The 21,080-nt window shown below is 38.5% G+C and overlaps 1 protein-coding gene across 2 annotated transcripts; it reads left to right on the top strand.

Annotated features, from left to right (window-relative positions):
• Positions 1-671: 671 nt before the first annotated feature.
• acsl1a (acyl-CoA synthetase long chain family member 1a) lies at positions 672-21,020 on the top strand. Of its 2 annotated transcripts, none has more exons than XM_080029562.1 (21): positions 672-756; positions 11,253-11,465; positions 13,024-13,138; positions 13,232-13,296; positions 13,405-13,506; positions 14,100-14,199; positions 14,309-14,484; positions 14,768-14,800; positions 14,954-15,005; positions 15,094-15,167; positions 16,020-16,097; positions 16,947-17,081; positions 17,354-17,488; positions 17,789-17,884; positions 17,997-18,069; positions 18,173-18,261; positions 18,809-18,925; positions 19,054-19,197; positions 19,313-19,414; positions 19,693-19,764; positions 19,879-21,020. In XM_080029562.1, exons 2-21 carry the CDS (start codon positions 11,271-11,273, stop codon positions 20,017-20,019), a joined length of 2,094 nt encoding a protein of 697 aa, XP_079885688.1. In that variant the 5' UTR covers positions 672-756; positions 11,253-11,270; the 3' UTR covers positions 20,020-21,020. The 2 variants fall into 2 exon arrangements, with proteins under 2 accessions (XP_079885688.1, XP_079885689.1); XM_080029563.1 differs by lacking the exon at positions 672-756 and adding an exon at positions 8,608-8,700.
• Positions 21,021-21,080: the final 60 nt, after the last annotated feature.

Here is a 21,080-nt window from a genome sequence, read left to right as displayed (position 1 = left end):
ATTCTTGACCCCTCACATTTAACTTGTGACCGTTTGGAGAGGCCCGACTTCTAGTCTGGAAACCACTGGACTAAACTACCTAACAGTGGAAGAAGAAGTAGAAGTAGCAACACCACAATGTAGAAATACCCTGTTGCATGTAAAAGACTTGCATAACAAACTGACTGTTCCAAAAATAAAAACAATCAATATGCAGAATGGCCTATTTCAGAATAATTCATATGCTATTTTTGCGTTTAACTACCCTTTTGATGCATTCATCTGTGCATCACTTTTATATTGCACCTAGCAAAGGCTGAGTTAATTTTGACGATTTACTACAGCTAAGTATGGCTAGCTCGTAAAACATGTAACCTAGATTACAACAAAATTGTTCATTAGGCTTAGGCCCTATAGATTTCTATTTATTTAATGTAAGTCTGCAAAGTAACTATAAACATTTGCTAACAGATGAATATTGCAGTGGATGTATACATTTGCATATAATGGAACTAAAAGTAGGCTACAAGTGTATTGGTATTTGTAAACCGAAAATGATGAAAAATGCTGTATTCAGACTGTATTGTATGAACGTCCATAATTGTCGCGACGCATTGACCAATCACAGCACGTCTCTCAAACGCTCGGCGAAGCTACAGGTGTGGCCTCTCCCGATTGGCTGAAAGCACAGCCGCTGAACACAGTGAACGATGCAGCCGCCGCCTCTCTGTTGCTCCAAGACTTAGGATAAGTCTCCGGATCTCTTGTTACACGCAGGTCAGTGGAAAAATGCCAGTATTAAATACCACCTCAAGTGTTCACTAGACTAGCGTAGACTTACTTTTTATGTTGTGCAATTGCCTTTATTGAAGGTCTGTGCATGACTTTAACGAGTCATCGCCGGGCAAAACAAGCTGCTCTTTGCTCATTGTTGCCTCTTAATCAAAGAGTCGAGACACGTTTTTTTGTTGTGTCTTTTCTCCACATTATGTCCTCATACCCGTGTATCCTATAATGTTTACATCCACAGAAGGCCTATGAACTAATTGAACAAAGATGTCTTTAAAGTAGCGCACTCAACTCTCTTATCTGCTGAGAAATGGATGCATGTGCGTGTGTGAGGCTGAGCTTGTGAATATGGACACGTAGCATCAGGACAAATTAGACATCGTGTGTGATTGGGTAGCCTACTTTGTTTTGAAACTTTTTGCTCGAACATCCGCCTCACCAAGGCTATAGGCTACGTTCAGTTGTAGTCTTTAGTTTAACTCTATTTTTAGTTTGTAAAACTGAGGTTATATTCGAGAAACAATGTGGTAATTGTCAAAGGGCAAGTCGTGGCAACCCCGCCATGTCAACTTCTCCTATCACAAGGAGTTTCTGACTTTTGGTAACCTCAAACCAATTCTCCTTAGCACACATAGATGGAGTTGTTTTTCAGGTTTTAGCCCTGTGCATTCAAATAATGTTTCATTCATTTTCATACGGTATAAAGTTATGTTAACAAACTCTTGAAACCTGTTGGAGTTGGCGGCTATATTAATCCATCACAATGCAATGAATATGAAGTTAGGAATGATTTCTTTAGGCAAGGTTACACCATATCATTATGGGGTAGTGTTTCAAATGAATTTGCATAATGATGGCCTGACCAGAACTGTTTTTTTTTTAAGTTGATAGACAGTTTGAAAAATCCGACAACAATTTTGCTTTTACATAGATAGGCCCACATAACAGAAAGGAAGGAATTGTAAACAAGATATGCAATGATATATGTTGTGTTAAATGCTGGGACAGGAGTCCTGGTTCATAAACACATCATTCAGATTCACAAATGTCCTATTTTCTTAAAGTTACCACATCTTTTCTGTTAGAAATGATATGCCAGAAGTCCCAGATTTTTCTCCAGTTTAAGGAAAACATGTCCACAGTCATTGGTTTTCTTCAAAATACTTTTTCACAAGATATCTTATCTTACCTTCATTTGATAAACACGTTACACAAGTCTTTCAATTGTGTTTTTATCCATTTAAGAGCATCTAAAAAAATCAGGTCCTTTCTTTCCGGACCTTATCTTGAGAAGCTTATTCATTCATTTATATTATCTCTCTGACGCTTCTAAAATTGTAATCTTATATTATTGTTGGGTATTTCATTTGTTTCAAATGGCACCCATTCACATGGTTTCAGTTTGATAATGAAAACAATGTCTATTGTCGTCTCTTCATCAGTGGGCTGTTCTGACTTGCTCATATACAATGTTAGACACTCCTACTACTGATAAGATGATATGACGGTTGTGCCACAACATGCGCTTGACGATGATCACATTTAAATCAGGAATTGAAACAAAGATATGTGCAGTGATATGTAGTGTCTCAAAATGAAAGGCTCTTGTTTTATGGTGGGGTTATGTGTTATGAGACGACAATAACACATTTTTTTCAACATTCTGTATTCCCATTTCAATTGTTCTTTCAAACAGTATCAAGAACATAGAAACATAGGGGGCGCCCTTAGCTCAGTTGGTAGGGCGTCCCCCCCCCTCGGGCCGGGCCCAGCAGCAGACCCGGGTTCGATTCCCGCCCGCGGTCGTTCTCTGCATGTCATTCCCCTCTCTGCCCCATTTCACCTCTGTCTCTTCACACTATCAAAATAAAGCAGGAAAAATGCCAAAAAATATATAAAAAAACATAGAAACATGGGGACTCTCCCGGACGATGGGCATCACTTTTAACGTACGTACAGACATGTCATAAGCTACCCTTATATTGATTTTAGACGAACTATAAAGGAGACATTTTCCCTGAAGTAGAATGAGGAAGATGTAAGTTGTAGTTCACTTGCAAACACGCTGGCATGCTTCTTTTTTAAACTTCACTGCATACGACAGCTATTCTTCAGACCAAAGCTTGAACTGTCTGTTATTTCCTCTTTAGAGCTGAGCCAGACTACAGCAACTCACAGACAGGAAGTGACATTCAGGCGGTGGTCAGTCAGACACGTTTTTTATGACACTTTTATTTTAAAACAATTTGAGGGACTCAAACCTGCTCTAACATGAATTAAAATATGTTGAAGCAGATCATAACTGGAAGCTCTTGACTTGGTTTTCCTTGTTGACACCGGTCTATCCATGAATGTAAAAAGAGGTGTGTGTTGGTGCTGAGTAATGGCACACTACTTAGGGGGCGGGGAGTGAAGATCAGGGGCGTACTTGGTACTGAAGTTTTATAGCAAACTAACTTTTACAGGAATCTGTGGAATGTAGCTTGTTAGAGGTTTTTGTCTTTTACCTCCCTGTTAAAACAGCGTTTTTCAAACAACAGGCGGTGCTCTTTAGGCCATGCTGCGCAGTCACATGAGCTGTTAGTTACACTACAAACAAGGGAAGACAGTGACTGTTGATTCAATCATGGGTCTGTGTGTTTGAATACAGGAGTGGCTTTCATCAGAACAAGCTGAGGGACACTGTGGTTTTTGTCACACCCTTTCGTCACTTTGCTACAGTCATTTGAGAAATACCAGCATGCGGCATTCTGTCTGTTGTGGGGGTTAAAAAACAACTGAGCTAGCTGATGTATTCACAACAATCAAGAGCTACTCTTTTGAAAGAAATACATTTCAGTCTACTATGTTAAAAAGAAATCATCCCACCCGCTCCTCCTTATGTCAGTGACTTACCTAATGCAAAATCATCATGTGAGAGCAGAGCAGCAAACTAAACATCTGGCTTGACAAACCAGCCTCAAATGGCTATGCTTCTGCAAGGAGCGTTAAGTGAAAAAATGAATTACTGTAACTGCTGTTTCTACCAAATGATTTTCCAGAGGAACTTCTTGGAAAATATCAGTTACAAGAAAATCATCACATTGTGGGGAAATAATCTGCAGTTTAAAAAAAGCCATTCACCCCAGCATGATGATGGAAGGCTTCATATTTCAAACCATTGTCATACTGAATATTCTTATTGCCGATAGTTGACTGACTTTTCTAGTGTGGCTACCAACAAGCTGTTTCCTCTCTTCTAGTGTGGCTACCAACAAGCTGTTTCCTCTCACATCTGTGAAAGGTGTGTTTTAGAGTAAAACGATATGTTGATTAATAGATTAATTTATCAGAATAATGATCAGCAAACCTTTTGCTTCTTTGCTTTCAAGCTAAAATGCCAACATTCCATATTTCCAGCTGACCTTCAATTACAAAGAATGCCTGGCCAATAGACAAAAGGCTTTTGAAGGGGAGGGGGGTGGGGGCTGAAAAGACAAATTAAATGTTAAAAGGACACACAGTGAGTGACACAACCAACTCATCCAAACACTTCGAACACAGTAAGAACCATACAGTGGCACACAAACACATATTTTCAACACAGTAAAAAGACAGCAGTGTGCAACATTTTCAACACCCATCTGCTTGGTCACAGCCACAATGAAAAGTTAAAAGGACAGTGACGCATATCAAAACATGCCAGTCACAGGGATGGCAATAAACAGTCACATTTCCTGTACAACCTCTACTTCCATACACTCAGACCAGAATGAGCATGTGACTATTTTTTCTTTGTACCACCTACCTATACCTTGTTTAGTTTTTGACGCCTAGAAGCAACACATTTGACACATTCCTGATGATGGTTTCAGGCTACTCTTTGCTTATTCACAAATGGTGTGGACAAAGAAGTGCAATGCACTGCCACAAATGCACAATTTAAAATCAGCATACTCAAACACTACATGTTACACTGTATATACACAGTGTGTTTTAGTGACAAACAGTGAATTTTAAATGAATTTGATTTAACTAACAAAACCAAAGGGCACCTTCAAGTCACCTGCTGCTCAGAATCAGAGTGACTATAAATGACAGTATGTTTCCTTTGACCTGCAGTGTAGAGGTGAGGTGTCCTGATGCTGTATTGGTAGCTGCTGACGGGTACATGACCTTTGTTCTACTTAACAGATCCCATCCTCCACCCTCCCTTTACCCATGTGTATTCCTCCACACTGGGTCACCATGTGACTGGGTGTATGCAATTTCAGTGGGGTGGTATGGACCTGCAGTCTTGAGCGAGGTTGTCTTGTGCAAGGTCAGCCTTTGGAAGGAAGGGCGTGAGTCAGGCAGAGGGTTGTAGCATGAAATATGTCAAACTACGGTAACTGAAGCTTCTCACCACATCTCTCAGTGACTGGCCACTTCCTGTGCACGTGCATTGAGAGGGTTTAGGTTGCCTCTTCCTGTTAACAACTTGCCTTAATAGTTTTTACCACCATTATAATAAAGTGAGTCATTTTCTTTGGATCATCCTCGTGCTAAAGCCTAGTAAACCAACTTAGAAGTGGTGTTACATAACAATACATTGACTCATCCTTCTTGTAGGTCAACAGCCCTCTGGGCCTATTTTTAAAAAAAAAGATCGAATAAGTTACTAAAACATAGATTTCAGGCGTCAATTAGCATTTTTAGAACAGGATCAATAGTGATCCACTGTATGTGCGTCTGCTTGTCGATAAGTCAGTATATTGTTACAAGTTTGAAGTAATTTGACTGTTATTACTGCAACACTTTTTCATGTTATAATGTGTCTATAGGCTAGCCTGTTCCTACCAGTCCGTCTTACTTCATTTCATTTGTACAGAAGGTCTGGAATCGCTCAATTGAAAAACGTAATCTCCCTTGAAGGCGGGTGTCTGTTGAAGTTTAAAACTATTGGATCTGCTCAGTGCCACTCTGGATATGCCAACCAATCGCATAACGTTCGGTCGTGACGTATGTCATGCGCCATAAAAGCCCATACCGCACACCCAGACTGACTACTGAAGGGAAATGAAAATTGAACGGAAGTTTGCAGGCGGGCGCTGCCAGGCTATGTCTAGGCCCTCTATAAAAGAGTTTCATAATCATGAGAGACATTGTCTGAACACGTCTGGTTTCAGGCTTGAATTAATGCTTATCTGGTCTTTTTAGTGAGCTATGTAAGGCGGGAAATATGGCAGTTGTTGACATACAACAAGGGTGTGGAGCAGCCTGGGGCTGCAACCCGCTTCTGTGTATCTTTCAATAATCTTTATTATAAAACTTTTAATTATTATTTAACAGTTTTTAATTTTGATATGATGCCTTTAAATTATAACGACCATACATTTATGATAAGGGACTTTTCTTGTCACTACATACAAAATTGATCTAACAATATATTTTATTTGTACAACTAAAATTTCCCTTATACAGAATCTCATTCGACGAGATGTAAAACGTTTCTTGTTGCTGCTAACAATTGCATCCAACATTAGTGCAGCCAAATACACTGTTTAACAAATGTTTTCCTATTTCTGTGCTTGTGTTCTTGGTTTTAAGCCGTTCATAATCTTCAAATGTCGATAATCTCTTTTACTTCAGCACAATGTATCGATTTAAAGTGTTTCAGCTGTGCATGACAGTTTAAGCAGATTTGGGTGGCAGCTGAGAGAAAGCTGCTTTGGAAGCGACTGTCTTGTCAAAATGGGATTACCTATACTTTGTTTAAAGGCTCCATGTGTTAATCTTCCAGTGATAAGGTTGTTATAATTGGCTTAAATCAGTTGACCTGACGCCCAACACCCAAGCCGACTAGCTGCTCATTGTCACTTGTGCTTTTTGGCTTTAAAATATATTTTCTTTTTGTATTTTTTTCTTACTTTTTTTGCATTTCCATCCAACAATGAGGAAATCAACTGTGACTGAGCAACCATGCATTTGTTTTTTGTAACTTCCCGTCTGTGTTTGGGAGTGACTCTTTTAAAAACTACAGCTGTAGTCTGCTCTGGAGCGGCAGGCTGCTGCCAGACAGACTTGATGTTCTGTTATACGTGTCAAATGACCCTACTGCCCTCTCTCCCCTCTCCCCCGCTTGTTTCCAATGTCTTGCGTGTGCGAGCTTGGGAGTGGGGTGACTGGCGAGCTGGCTCTACTATTGGCTTATCATCTTCCCAGGCCAAGTATGGAGAGCAGAGGTGGGTGGGGGGTTTGTTGGAGTACCTTTTACCATTGGCATTTTGTCTGGCCAACTGACAAGAAAGACACATATGCTTGTTTGTTTCGTCAATGTTAGAGCTTACATACTGAGATATCAGTGTGAAAAGAGGGAAGCATGTCAACATGCCTATCGTGTACAATACACACCCCTTCTTGAAGTCGTCGTGCAATGTTTTGTCCGACTAGTTTTGCCAGTTTGGGGGCACATGGAGTAGAGCTGGAAGTAAACCATATTTTCATTATTGCTTTATCGATGAATTACTTTGTACAAATACAACAAAACATTTTTTTTCCAGAGTACACGCAATGTCTTGAAATGACAAATGTTGTACTGCTAAATTAGTTGATCAACAAAACAATGAGCAGCAGATAATCGATTAATCGTGCCATGAAGTAGTATTTGTAATTCTAAAAAGCAGAAGTGGTGAACATGTCTTAACAGGTTCTCAAGACTCAAGCTTCTCAAACTTGTCATATTAAAACATTGGGGGGTTGGACCTTGTTGTGATTAGTATTATTTCCACATTTTGTTTGATAATTCATTGACAAAAGGAGTCATTGGCTTTTTAGATATAGTTTGAATTGATATAAAAAAGAATTACAAGCGAATGCTGTATTTCTAAAGCAGTAATTTGCTAAATTACCCATATGATTAATTTAACAGATCATCGGTTATATTTTTGCGGATTTGAATGGTTGTGGGGGCGATATAACAATTCATATTTTCCAATGGTCAGAGATAACATACCACGGTACCTATCCCCTTAATATCTAGATATATTTGGCCAAAGCAGTGAGCATGACTAGTGTTGTCAATGTGGATATTTGCACCAATGCAATGAAATACTTTGATTAGGAAGGTTTTCTGAATATTATCTAGATTTTATGTATACAGTAACCAGAAAGTAATCTCTATCACTAAAAATATTTGGTATAGATATGATACCATCATGAAAGGATTTAGGACAATGTTCTGTCCTTACCCCCCACCATCACTACGTTTCAGCATTGTAATACTATAACTTAGACTCCATGGAATCTGCACATATGCGTGTTTGTTTCGTCCATGTTAAAGCTTACATACTGTGATATCAGTATGAAAATAGGGGAGCATGTCAACATACCTATCACGTACAATACACACCCCTTCTTGAAATCGTCGCGCAATGTTTTGTTCAACTCGTTCTGCCAGTTTGGGCACTCGGCAACATTAGAATTGCACACTCTAACTGCATGATGATTGATAAGATATTGGTCAATTTGGTCTTGAATCAACATTTCTGAAAAATGCTTTAGTCAGATTAGATAAGACTAACACTCAATTCATTCTGAATCTATCTGATTGAAGTTCTGATTGTGTGGACACCGTTAACTAAAGCCTTAACACACAGATACTCATAATCATACATAGAGACAAGAGACAGACAAAATGCTCACTAAAGAAGATGTGTTTGGGGGAAAATACAACTTCAATGGGTTCAAATCCACCTGCTAATTTGAACTGCGCTCCACTGAGTGGCTGGCAGAGGCTCACGCGTCACGCTCCTGCTTGAATAAGGGGCGTGTTTCTACTATTCATAGTTGTGAGAACCACAGAGGTCTATTAGAGGTCAGTGTGAGTCCTTCTAATAGCAACTGCTGCAGCAAAGGGCCTTTCACATAACTATACCTCTCAGCCTTTAGGACACCTCTCTTCATATACACACTGTGAGTATAGGGATTTATTATATCTTAATTTGGCAATAATTTATATATCATAAGTTTTGTCCCAGCGCTGACCTAGAAGTGGTCTGACCATTGCTTGATGACCATTGTTTGGGTTTCATAGTGGTTGATATAGTAACACCTGTAAGACTCTTGAGCATGTGTGAGGTTAAATGTGCAGTTGATTATTGTCTTATTTTAATTCAATAAGGGCAAATAGAACTGAATCGCTTTAATGTACAGTGTCTTGTCAGCACTCTTTGTTTTGATATTTGAACATGAAAATGTAGATCTTCATTGATCTCAATTGAGCTTTTATCGACTAACTCTACTTGAGTTGTCATTAAAAGTTTGTTAAAGATAATAAGCTTGGTTGGCATCTTCATTGCTAAACTTTCACCTACTGGGCGCCGGTCCGATGTCATGGGCATGATGTTAATTATAGAAGTAGGTGAGAAGTCAATTGTTACCTCTGTGATGGTTGTTCACTGGTTCGTTTACCCACAAACATGCCTGTGACAATCTCATCTAAAGGTCAAATGAGTTGAACACAATGCACATAGAGCTGCCCATTCTCCTTACACATTCAAATTTAAAATGAAATAAAAAAATATAGCCTATTATATTAATAACAAAGTTTCCATTTTTTGGATGTGATGTTTTAAAAGGAATTTGATATATTAGCTGGTAGTTAAAAATGGTCTTTCCTGCCACATGCTCGTCTATATAACTATTTACATCAACATGTTAACTAGAAGTCACTGGCAGCTTTGTCCATCCTTGCACTGAGGAACTGCCATAAATCAGGGAATTCATGTAGGAAGAATCCAGACCAGGAAGCCTCACTTCCCTTCGGAAATAAAAAGTGCAATGTGTCTAGCCGTATCCTTATATCTCCATGGAGACTTGTGATCTGAAAATGTTTGTGGAGTCATATTTCCTTCCTGTATCTTTGTTTCCAAGTGCACAGCTGTTCAAAAGGAAAGCACATCTTCCTTTTGTATACAACGTTTGTGGAGGAACCAAAACAATGGCAAACATACAAGTACTTGTGTTAGAGGCGCATGTATCTCCCATCCATTAGAGTTTACATTAGAGGTCTCTGTGTTTGAAAATGACGCTTCTTTTCGTTTTGTGGATTATAAACATAAGGACAGCTCAAAGACAGCTAAATGGAGGTTTTGTAAAACAGAGGATGGAGTTGATGAAAAGGTTCCTCTTCCTATGGCCTGTGGAATGAAACTCCTCCTCATCCTCTCTGTGTTGGCCCTCAGCAGACGCGTCTCCCTGAAGGCAGCAGGGTAAACAGACTGTTGTTGGAGTGGCTGACATCACTGGTGATCTTTTTGGCTCTATTACGGCTAGTATTTAATTATGTGCCCTGCTCATTTTATTCATCATATTTTATACAGTATATATCACTTATTTGAAGGCCTATAATTAGTAATTTATTACGGATCCTAGCAGCACAAGCAGAGCGCTTATCTTCCTTGGGTCAGAATAAGCAAATAATACATACAACAGAAAATCAAGCTTGTGAGATTTTGTAGCAAGAGATGAAGTCAAACAAAACCGATTTTAAATAATTTGGTTCCTAAAATATTTGAATGGATGACATTGAACAAGAATAGCTGAATGTTGAAGAAAATAAACACGATTTCCCTGAGTAGAGGAAAATAAATTAATGGTGTGTGTATTGAAATTCTGGTGTGTATAAGAGTCTGTGCAAGATCAAAAGCAATCAATCAACTCTTAAATTGTTTCAGGAGGCGATAACATATTTTTTTATGTTAACATTTTCAAACAGAGGTTTCTGTAGTAAGGGGGTCCTAATGAAACTGTCAGATATGCCACAAAGTGAAATGCAGTAACGCCGACGTGGTGGACCAACACACTGCAACACAGGGCTACATGATTCACTGTGGGTGTATATTTTAAGCATTATTGAGGTTACATGCTGTACATGTCTGTTGTAATCACATCATTGTGCCAGAAATAGGCATGGAAGTAAAACGTAGGGTCCTGGTGGCTTAATGTTTAAGACACATACTGTACACACTGAACATAACTTCAACGTCCCCCTTTGATTCAGGCCAAGCACCTTTTGTTGAATGTCCGAGCTGCAACTAGCGATTGTTTTCATTATTGATTAAAGGCTCATTTATTCTATCGATCAATTGATTAATCCTTTGATCTGTGTAACATCAGAATACAGTTGAAAAAGCCCATCCAAATGTCCTAGATCCCAATTGTTGTTTTTGTTGTGTGTGATTAGCAGTCCAAAACCTAAATCTTCAATTTACTATTATGTTAAACTGAGGAAAACAGGAACTGGAAATGGGCTCTTATGTTGTTGTTTTCATGATCTAAAACAAGGCACTCATTGATAAATAAAAAATAAAATGACATTACTACATCCGGTTGGATCATAACATGCTCAAGGAACTTTGTAGGAAACTATTTATTTCTGAAGATGTCATGACACATGCAGCATGAAGTGCAGGATAAACACAGAGAGTTTCCAGATGTAATGTTTACTTTGCGTGTCCCTACAGGCTCAGTGCAGAACAGTCATGCAAGCTCAGGAAGTCCTGAGACAGCTGCGGATTCCCGAGCTGGAAGATCTTCGTCAGTATGTGCGTAGCCTGCCCACCAATGCTCTCATGGGAGCAGGAGCCTTCGCTGCCTTCACTACCTACTGGTTTGCATCTCGTCCGAAAGCCATCAAACCGCCTTGTGATCTCAAGATGCAGTCAGTGGAAATGCCGGTAGGTGATATCTCTTTTCTTTTCTTAACTATATCAAATCCTGAATGTCCTACATGAATTTACACAGAATTCCTTTTGTGTAAATTCATATGAGGATATCTCTGGCAGATACATTGTTTCTTTGATATACCTGAGCATATGTAAAGATAGTATCTTTCTCCTCAAACATTTTAAAGAAATAATCACCCCCCATTTCTTGTAATTCTCTTTTGTTGGAGGAATTAACTGAAGCGCTACGGTACCGCTGGAATGTAAGAGAAAACTAAACAGCATACCTCATTCTGCAGGAATGTCAATGGGCTCCTCTCCAGAAACTTTAGTAACGGCTGAAGTTGGTTCAGATCTCTTAATGTTTTACGAAAAGTAAAGATGTCAAGGTGTGTAGTTTAAAATGCCAAAAACTTTACATCAGATAGGTTAATGGTGGCTGTGCTGTTACAGTCAGCATTACAGATGTTTATTTTTCTTAAATACTTCCAGTACCACTTTCTTAGAAGTCCTAATTATTAGTTGTATATTATGATTTCATTTATGGTCAACAAGTTATTCACAAAAGTTTAAATTAAGCCACTAATAACAACATCTTTTGGGTTGCCAGGTTGTAAAAACCAGTTTTGGTTGCTGTTTGTCATCCGCCAATCTTATCAGCTAGCTCTTTATTTCATAGACAGTTGGTCACTGATTATCCTATTATAGTCTTATAAATGAATTATTGATATACACAGCACACTTTATGGCTTACCGGTATTAGAAAGTGGGAAACTCAAAAGTATTTTGTATACACTAAATGGGTAGAAAGGATGAAGAGGAGGTATCCATTATTTACAGTGGTAACTGTCTGTGTATGTGAACAAAATACGCAAATATTTCAGTACAATACAAATTTAAAACATCAAGATTAGATGAGAGTTGGCAATTAAATACCAGATGACACAATGTTCAAGTACAAAATAAAAATATCTGTAATTGTTTGCAAACATCTACGTTCTCAAAGAGAGCAGAAAAGTGACTGAAGAGCTAAAGTGTATTCATAATCATACAGACATCATTCTCTGGTGCCATCTAAGTCAAAACATGCATACTTTTACGCAGTTTTAGTATCTCAAAACATAACAACCTTCACCATGACATAGGTCAGAACTCTTTGTTAATTAGATTACTTGTTACTTACTTAGTACTTTAGATTCGCAATGGCATCTGGCTACATAAACAAATAAACCTGATTATTATATTATGACTATAATATTAATTTCCATAACACAACTTTAAAATAAAGACCCTTGATTTTAGTTTTCTGCTGTTACATTTTTAGTGACATATACAACTAACGACACAGAACTAAGCTCCACTGGGAACCAGTTGAGTCTTGTAAAGAGAAATACAATTATTATTTAATGAATTAAACATTTCAGCTCAAACTACAACCGCTGCACCCCGCACTATACAGAATCCTTTGTGTGTGTGGTTATCACAATATCGGACAGGACCACTTATACCTGAGTGCGGGTTTCTTCACAGGTTCAGTGCCGGTCATAACTTTGTGAATTGTTTCTTGCAGGGTGATGAACTCGCAAGGAGGTCAGTGTTGAACGATAGCGATGAGCACATGACTCACTTTTACGACGATGCACGCACGATATACGAGGTGTTCCAACGAGGCCTCAGAGTATCAAGTGAGTATTTCTCTTGTGTCAGTTAAGAATGACACTCCATTGCAATTCTTCCAGATAGCATTGATTGAAGGTGAGCTTTATTTTTATTCCCAGATGATGGGCCATGTCTAGGAGCGAGGAAACCAAACCAGCCATACACGTGGCTGTCTTATAAACAGGTGAGACCTGGAGCTCAGGCAAAGGCAATATAACAGTCAATGAACCAGGTTTAAAAGTAGCAAGCCGAGTCACATAATACTAATAGATTTTCTTTTGGTATTCCACAGGTGATAGACAAGGCCGAGAACATCGGCTCTGCTCTCCTTCACAGAGGTCACTCTCATACAGGAGACAAGCACATCGGCATTTTTTCCCAGAACAGGCCAGAGGTACAACAAATGTCATCATTCTTTGAGCTGCTTTTGTACTACTACTGTTTTTGTGCACTTGTAAATGTAAAAGACTGCAAAGAAAGGAAAAGGTTAGATTCAGAATATTGTCGATTTGATGAGAGTAACGACCTGCATTGTGTTCACATTTTCTTCACTATGTAGCCCTCAATAAAAATGTCTCAATCCGTATAGCACATTTCAGACACGGCCATAGTCTCTCATCCTTATCCTCCTACTTTCAACGTACAATAGCTTTTTCCTGACTTTCATCTGATCTGAGCCAAGTCTGTTCACTGAGGGAGACCATGATATGTGGTTTAAACCTCAAGAAAGCTGGGAAGTGCAGCATGAGTGTTTTGGTCAACCCTATTAGAGGTATTCCCAGCAATTGACTTTTATACCAAGCATGTTGGCTTTGATGCCTACCATATTAGCAGCATATTTATTAGAAGTAAATTAATAGTCAGCTGTTCAGTGTAATTTTTTATGACTAAATGCTTGGTAACCTGTGTTTTTCTTAGGTAATGTGAAGTAACTGATTTATTTTTTGTTTTTGCATAATGTTAATGCGTTTTGTTTTTGTCTCTCAGTGGACCATATCAGAGCTGGCCTGTTACACATACTCATTGGTGGCAGTTCCACTGTACGACACTCTCGGCACAGAAGCCATCGCCTACATTATTGACAAAGGTACACAAAAAGGGATCCTTCAAGCGCCAACCACACACCATCTGCAGTGCTCCAGATCAAGGACAATGATTCAAACTAAGCGGCTAAATTGGTGGCGTCTGTTTTTCAGCTACAATTTCAACTGTGATCTGCGATGTACCCGAAAAGGCCCAGATGATGCTGGACTCTGTCCATGGAAAAGCGCGAACTGTGAAGACGATTGTGCTCATGGAGGCATTTGAGGACGAACTGGTGACCCGTGGAAAGGAGTGTGGTGTTGAAATATTGAGTTTGAAGGAGTTTGAGGTAAGAATAACAACTGTATCTTTTAATGTTTGATTGATGTTTAAAACAGGTTTATCAATCCTGCTACATTTGAATAATTTCAGTACATTACAATCCACTGAGCATAGTTTCCACCATCAACAGAAGTTTATGGAAATTAGCTGTGCCTCCCACTGTTATTCAGTCATGTTCTGGTTAGAACAAAATAAAAGTATAACACCAAGTATGTTCAAAGCAAGACCACTATCAGCACTTCCTGCAGAAACTCTATTTCTCAGGTTATTTTGCATTTCTTTTTTTCCAGGCCTTGGGTGAAGCCAACCACCAGAAACCAACGGTGAGTAGGTACAGCACGCCTGTTGATTACGTGACAAAAAGGTTCTCAAGAGGAAAATTAGGTTTTGCACTGTCCTAAAAATAGAATCTTGCACATTACTAACGCAATAGCAATGCAGGCTTCATTTTCATGAGTATAGATCTGTGATTACAGCCACCTACACCGGAGGACCTCGCAATTATCTGCTTTACATCTGGCACCACAGGTAATTACATGAATTGATAACATTTTTATTTTTTTTATTAAACATTTTTTTACCCCATGTATAATCATTATCATCATTTTCCTTTCAGGGGACCCAAAAGGTGCAATGCTTACTCACCTAAATGTAATCTCCAACACAGCAGCTTTCATAAGAATAACACAGGTAAACACACACACCAGCCATACTTTTGTAAAATTGTTCAATTGAATTTAGGATCAAATACATCTAATCATTTATGTGGTATGCTGGTCCCTTTGTTTTAAGGTAGATGCCTCTTCTTTGATTTACACTAACATCTCTATAAACAGTGTCCAGCTGCTAAAAATCCAATATCAGAGGGTTGATAAAAATGTACACTTCATCTGATACACCTTTTTAATTATTACCTTGCAGTTCTCATGAAACAAAATGTGAATTTGAGTAGGATTATTGCATAATGCAGCGATCTTTGAAACTACAATTATTATGGAAAGCACCAGAAACAATTTAATCACAAGTTATTTGCTAGATAAATGTTTTTTTTTAAAGATGTTTAAAAAAAAGTAACCTTCATTGGACAGTTGAAGATAAGAGGAAATGGGGTGATAGAAGGGGATGACTGCAGTCGGATTTGAACCCCAACTGAGCCTATGTGGTACGCGCTCTACCCACTACGCCACGGAGCGCCCCATTTGCTGGATAAATGTTTTTTTCGAAAGGAGGAAATAAGGAAATAGCATCTTCTTTCTTTTTGTAACATCTTTGCTGCTACAACTTCTTAAACCTATGCTCTTGCTTTGACCCTCTTTGACCTCTTTTCTTTTAATAGTTTCCTGTCTTTCTTGCCTCTGTTTCTCTGTCTTCCTTTTCCTACCCTGTGTATGTTGTCGTCTAGGAAATACTGAAGCCCAGCACTAAAGATGTGCTCATCTCCTTCCTTCCTTTGGCCCACATGTTTGAGAGGGTGGTGGAGGTATAGTAAGCCATGCTTGACCAGCGTACGTGCACGCGTTTTGTTTTGTGTGTGTCCCGCAGGTACACTGCATGCTGGGCCTCCTTGACATTCATATATCCTATCTCCCCCTAGCTCACATGTTTGAGAGGGTTGTGCAGGTATGTGTCGGACTTAAGATGTATTGCATAATGATTCTATGATTGGAGTTCAAAGAGTTGTTAAACTGTCAGAATGAATGTGAATTATTACAAAAGTGAGCTTTTAGTCTTTAAGAAATCTTATTGTGACGTATTTAGAAAATAAATCAGAACTATTTTTTTTTTTGTACATTTTCAAAGAAATTCGGGAATGGAACCAGTTTGATTTTCTTGTCAGGACAATATTTAAGCTTATTGGCATGTTTCCTTGATTTCCTTCTAACTCGGCTAATTTAGCTTTAAGGCTGGGTATCAAATACTTTTTTGAGTACCAACTGATATTTCTGTATTTATGTTATAACTTTGTTCATTTCTGACTCTATTATAGCATTTTGTTTAGACAAAATTAAATGCTGCTGATGCTTTTCACAAATTGTTTATTTTCTAATCTTTTAAAAGGGATTCATCGAAAGATAAATATTTATTATTCTCATAATAAGGCAACAAGAATCTTGTTCTGGTATCAGGACTAAAACTATATACCATATTGGCACAGGTACCAAAATATTATTTCAAACGATAACCAGCCCTCTGCAGCTTTAAACAAAGTGAGAAACTGTGTGTGCTTTTATGAATTGAAGTTAACACATTTCATGTCCATCTTAGCTGGTTTGATGAATTAGTACATAAATGTCCAAGGAGCCTTTGACTTTCAAAGTAACTTTCATTAAGTAACACCTTCTGAATCAGAAAAAGACAGCAAACATTGGACATGTGGTGAAATGTTTAACAACAGTGCACTCTTGTGGATATAATGCAACACTGATTTAACTAGCAAAAGTAAGAATAACATGGCTCTCATTTCATCAGGGCGTGGTCCTCATCCACGGGGCTCGAATCGGCTATTTCCAAGGGGACATTCGACTTTTGATGGACGATTTGAAAGAACTGCAGCCAACAGTCTTTCCTGTGGTCCCACGTCTCCTCAACCGCATGTTTGATAAGGTCAGAAGTGTTTGTAGTTTATTTAAAGCTACTTATGTTTAAGTCTACACAAGTCATTGTTAAGAGAAGAGCCAGCTTATTTCACTATTTGCTAAAAAAAATTAGGAACTTTCTTGTATAACTTAAATCTATTAAATCAATTCTTCCAGGCTTTAGTTCCATTTCTCTGGTCAGCAGCCTTATTTAATGGATAATATATCAAATGTGGGTATTCATCTGTGGCAAACTAATACCAGTGCTCTAGAAATAAAACGTGTCTGAAATCTTCACAGGTATTCAGTCAGGCCAACTCACCGCTGAAGAGGTGGCTGCTTGATTTTGCCTTCAGTAGGAAGGAGTCAGAGCTTAAAAGTGGTGTGATGAGAAGAGACAGCATATGGGACAAACTCATCTTCAAGAAAGTACAGGTAAAACATTGCAAGAGCCTTGTGTGTTTTTGTTCAACAATTTGGTCTAAATTTATGCATCACATAACTTAACTTTCATAATGAATGATAAATATCTATTTTATTACATTCTATATTTTTATATTGCATATTATAACATATTCTTTGACATTCGTAAAGGCACAATATTTATTTCTTTTTATAAAGGTCAGATTAACCTCTAGTCACAGATGACAAGTTCCTCACAGGGATTGAAATATTGAATCTCTGTTGGGTTTGGTGATGTACAGTAATATCTTCCCTTTGTTTCTCACTTTGCAGGCGAGCCTGGGCGGTCGTGTAAGACTCATGATTACAGGAGCAGCACCGGTGTCTCCAACCATTCTGACATTTCTACGAGCTGCACTGGGCTGTCAGGTGAGCAACAACACCACACCCATCTCATTGATTGTTCTGCAATCTTTTTTTTTTTATCCCTTATTGTTTTGTTTTCATAATTGTTATTAAAAACATGCCCTGCACTCCACAGTTTTATGAAGGCTACGGCCAGACTGAATGTACAGCTGGGTGCTCCATGTCAATGCCCGGGGACTGGTCAGCAGGTAAAACTTAAGAAGTCCATTCTCATGTATTATGGCCTACGTGTAAAATGCTTCTCTATTTCTTAAACCGTGAAACTATTCTGGGACTATTTTGTATCTGCAGGTCATGTGGGACCTCCTCTGCCCTGCAATGCTATCAAACTGGTTGACGTGACAGAAATGAACTACCTGGCCGCCAATGGGGAGGGAGAGGTGAGCAGTGCTGCTTCAGAAACAAATGCATTCAGTGAAAACTATTTATTTGCTTTACATTCTACAAAAAGTATTTTGTAGATGTACTAAATAGAAACTGAAGTATTATTTCACTTCATTGTCAGTTTTATAAACAAGACACCTAAATAAATCAATAGCAGCAGTGAATTATAGTCACTGTTGAATTTGGGGGTGACATACAGTATCTTCACTACAATGAACTTGGCTGTTGTAGCGTATTATAAATAAATGTTCAATAACTCTCTTATTACAGTGTAATGAGGTTTAGAAAAAAACACACTTGACTGCCTCAGAAAATAACAAATGCAAATGAAACGTATGTAAAAGGTTCATTTTCAAGTAAGTTAGTGAATAAGAGTTTACAGCTGTCTGTTGTTGAGAAACGTTGGGCTGGAGTGACGAACGGACCAGCTTTGCCTTACCTTAAGCCATGCCACTAGTGTGGATAAAAATGTAATAAGTTGCCTGTGAAAAAGGTGTATGTGCCAGGGAAATGTTTCACCTATGTTATCATCTCTCTGTCTAGATATGCATCAAAGGACCAAATGTTTTCAAGGGATACCTGAAGGATCCTGAGAAAACAGCAGAGACCTTCGATGAGGATGGATGGCTGCACACAGGGGACATTGGGAAATGGCTTCCTGTAAGCACAGCAGGCCATTTGCCACTATTTATCTTTGATTATAGCTGTAGGTTGATGTGTTAAGTTAAATGGAATGGCAATAGTTGCAATCCTATTATCAATTTTATTTCTCTCCTGGTTTGTTTCAGAGTGGCACTCTGAAGATCACTGACCGAAAGAAGCACATCTTCAAACTGGCTCAAGGAGAATACATTGCCCCCGAGAAAATAGAAATGGTCTATAATCTCAGTGATCCAGTGGCCCAGATATTTGTTCATGGGGAGAGCTTACAGGTAAGTAATTAATTTGAACCTGATGTAGCTCTTAATATCAGATATTCTCATCATAATTTGCAGTACAGTTTATTGTGTGGTACTGATCATCTTGTTATCTGCATTGTTTTTTCAGGCATGCCTAGTGGGGATAGTGATACCTGATCCAGACTTTTTACCTATTTGGATCAAGAGAAAAGGCATTGAAGGATCCTACTCTGAACTGTGCAATAACAAGGTGAGGTTTATAACCATCACTGGTGGTTTGATCCCGTCTCCCGCCACATGTTGAAATTTCCCTTGGTAGGACATTGAACCCTAAATTGCTCCCGATAGTTAGCTTGGTAGCTGCTGCTATCGGTGTATGAATGTGTGTGTGTGTGTGATTGGGTGAATGTGAAAAAATAACAGGGAAAAGCGCTATATGAGTGGAGTCCATTTACCATTCATCAGCAGCCCAAACATACAATCCTGCTTACTAAACATTCCAAAATTTTTTCGAACTTTTGCTTTCAGGATGTGAAGAATGCCATTCTGGAGGACCTCCTGAGGTTGGGCAAAGACGCAGGACTCAAGTCTTTTGAGCAGGTGACTGTTGCCATGTTTGACTTCATTGAAATACCTTCAAGTTCTGCATTTTTTTCTGCTTAAAGCCGTACTTCAAAATGTCCTATTTAATTCATACATCTTTTTTCTCTGCAGGTGAGAGATATCGCATTACATACCGAGCTGTTCTCCATCCAGAACGGGCTGCTGACACCCACCCTGAAGGCCAAGAGGGCTGAGCTTCGGAACCGCTTCCAACAGCAAATTGCTGAACTCTACTCCAAAATAAAGATGTAAACTAGGATCAGGTTTTATTATAGGAAACGTGACAATCATTTAGAGCACATTTTCAGAGCCAGATAGTTTATTATAAATGGATTTCCCTCAACATTTCTGCCAGTGTCAATATTGTGGAGATCGTTTTGAAAACCATTATGTCATCCTGTTACTGGTATAATTTATTCAAAGGTCAAAAAACACAAAGGGTAAATGTTACTTGCTCATGCCTTAACTGCCATTACATTTGACTACTTCATGGTCAGAAGTCCTTTGAAAACATGTCTAAGTTTTTTATTCTTGGGAGCTGCAGAAAAATAAAATCTTAGAAAAATGCTTTTAACAACAATGAAAAATATTGGTATTTATGTACTGGACTATTTAATGTGTTGGTTTTCTATTTAAGGTGATATTTAATGCCATCAATAAAACTGTAAATAGTGTATCTGCAGAAACATTGATTTGTACGCAGTGCATCTTGCTGGATACTCTGTAATTCCCTTCATTCCCATGTTTCTCAATGCTGTAGGCTAAAGGACTGATGAAACTGTTTAAGTGCACATTTTAGTTAATAGCCTATTGGGAATCTTGTTGATTGACAGCCTTGTTGTGCCTTTTTGGTTGTTTTTGTTTTGTTTTAACACTGCATGGAAAACATTGAATGTTACTGTACTCTACATGCATTTCCTCCTGTTTATAGATTTTCACATTTGAGTGCCAGACGTTGAATACCGTCATTTGTATAGAATCTTTAGGGTAAAAGTTTGGATCACAGAACTTTCTTTAAAAACTTTCAAAATGAATTCCATGTCCTTGTCAGCATTTCACACCAGCTCTTCACTGATGGTCCGTGAAATCGCAGGTCTTGTGTGAAACAGAGAAGCATTTCAGCGTTTAGACTTGTGATCATTACATACATTTGATTCATGTCGAGGCCTCTTGAAAGTTAAGCCATATATTTGTTTTTTGAGATATGGAAAAAGTGCAAAGCTGCAGTTATAAGTACAGTATCCTTGTCAGCTGTACCCAATAAATACTTTCTTCCAAAACTGCTGTATTTGGCATCATTTTCTATGATCGGG

Source organism: Ammodytes marinus (assembly GCF_949987685.1).
Source record: "Ammodytes marinus genome assembly, chromosome: 6".
Taxonomy (NCBI): domain Eukaryota; kingdom Metazoa; phylum Chordata; class Actinopteri; order Uranoscopiformes; family Ammodytidae; genus Ammodytes; species Ammodytes marinus.
This window is presented reverse-complemented; position numbering and strand designations above follow the sequence as displayed.

Excerpts from the sequence above, each read along its gene's own strand:
- acsl1a (XM_080029562.1), top strand. The coding sequence starts at position 11,271 with ATGCAAGCTCAGGAAGTCCTGAGACAGCTGCGGATTCCCGAGCTGGAA. Across the intron at positions 11,466-13,023 it reads TGCAGTCAGTGGAAATGCCG|GGTGATGAACTCGCAAGGAG; the intron begins GTAGGTGATATC and ends TGTTTCTTGCAG. Across the intron at positions 13,139-13,231 it reads ACGAGGCCTCAGAGTATCAA|ATGATGGGCCATGTCTAGGA; the intron begins GTGAGTATTTCT and ends TTTTATTCCCAG.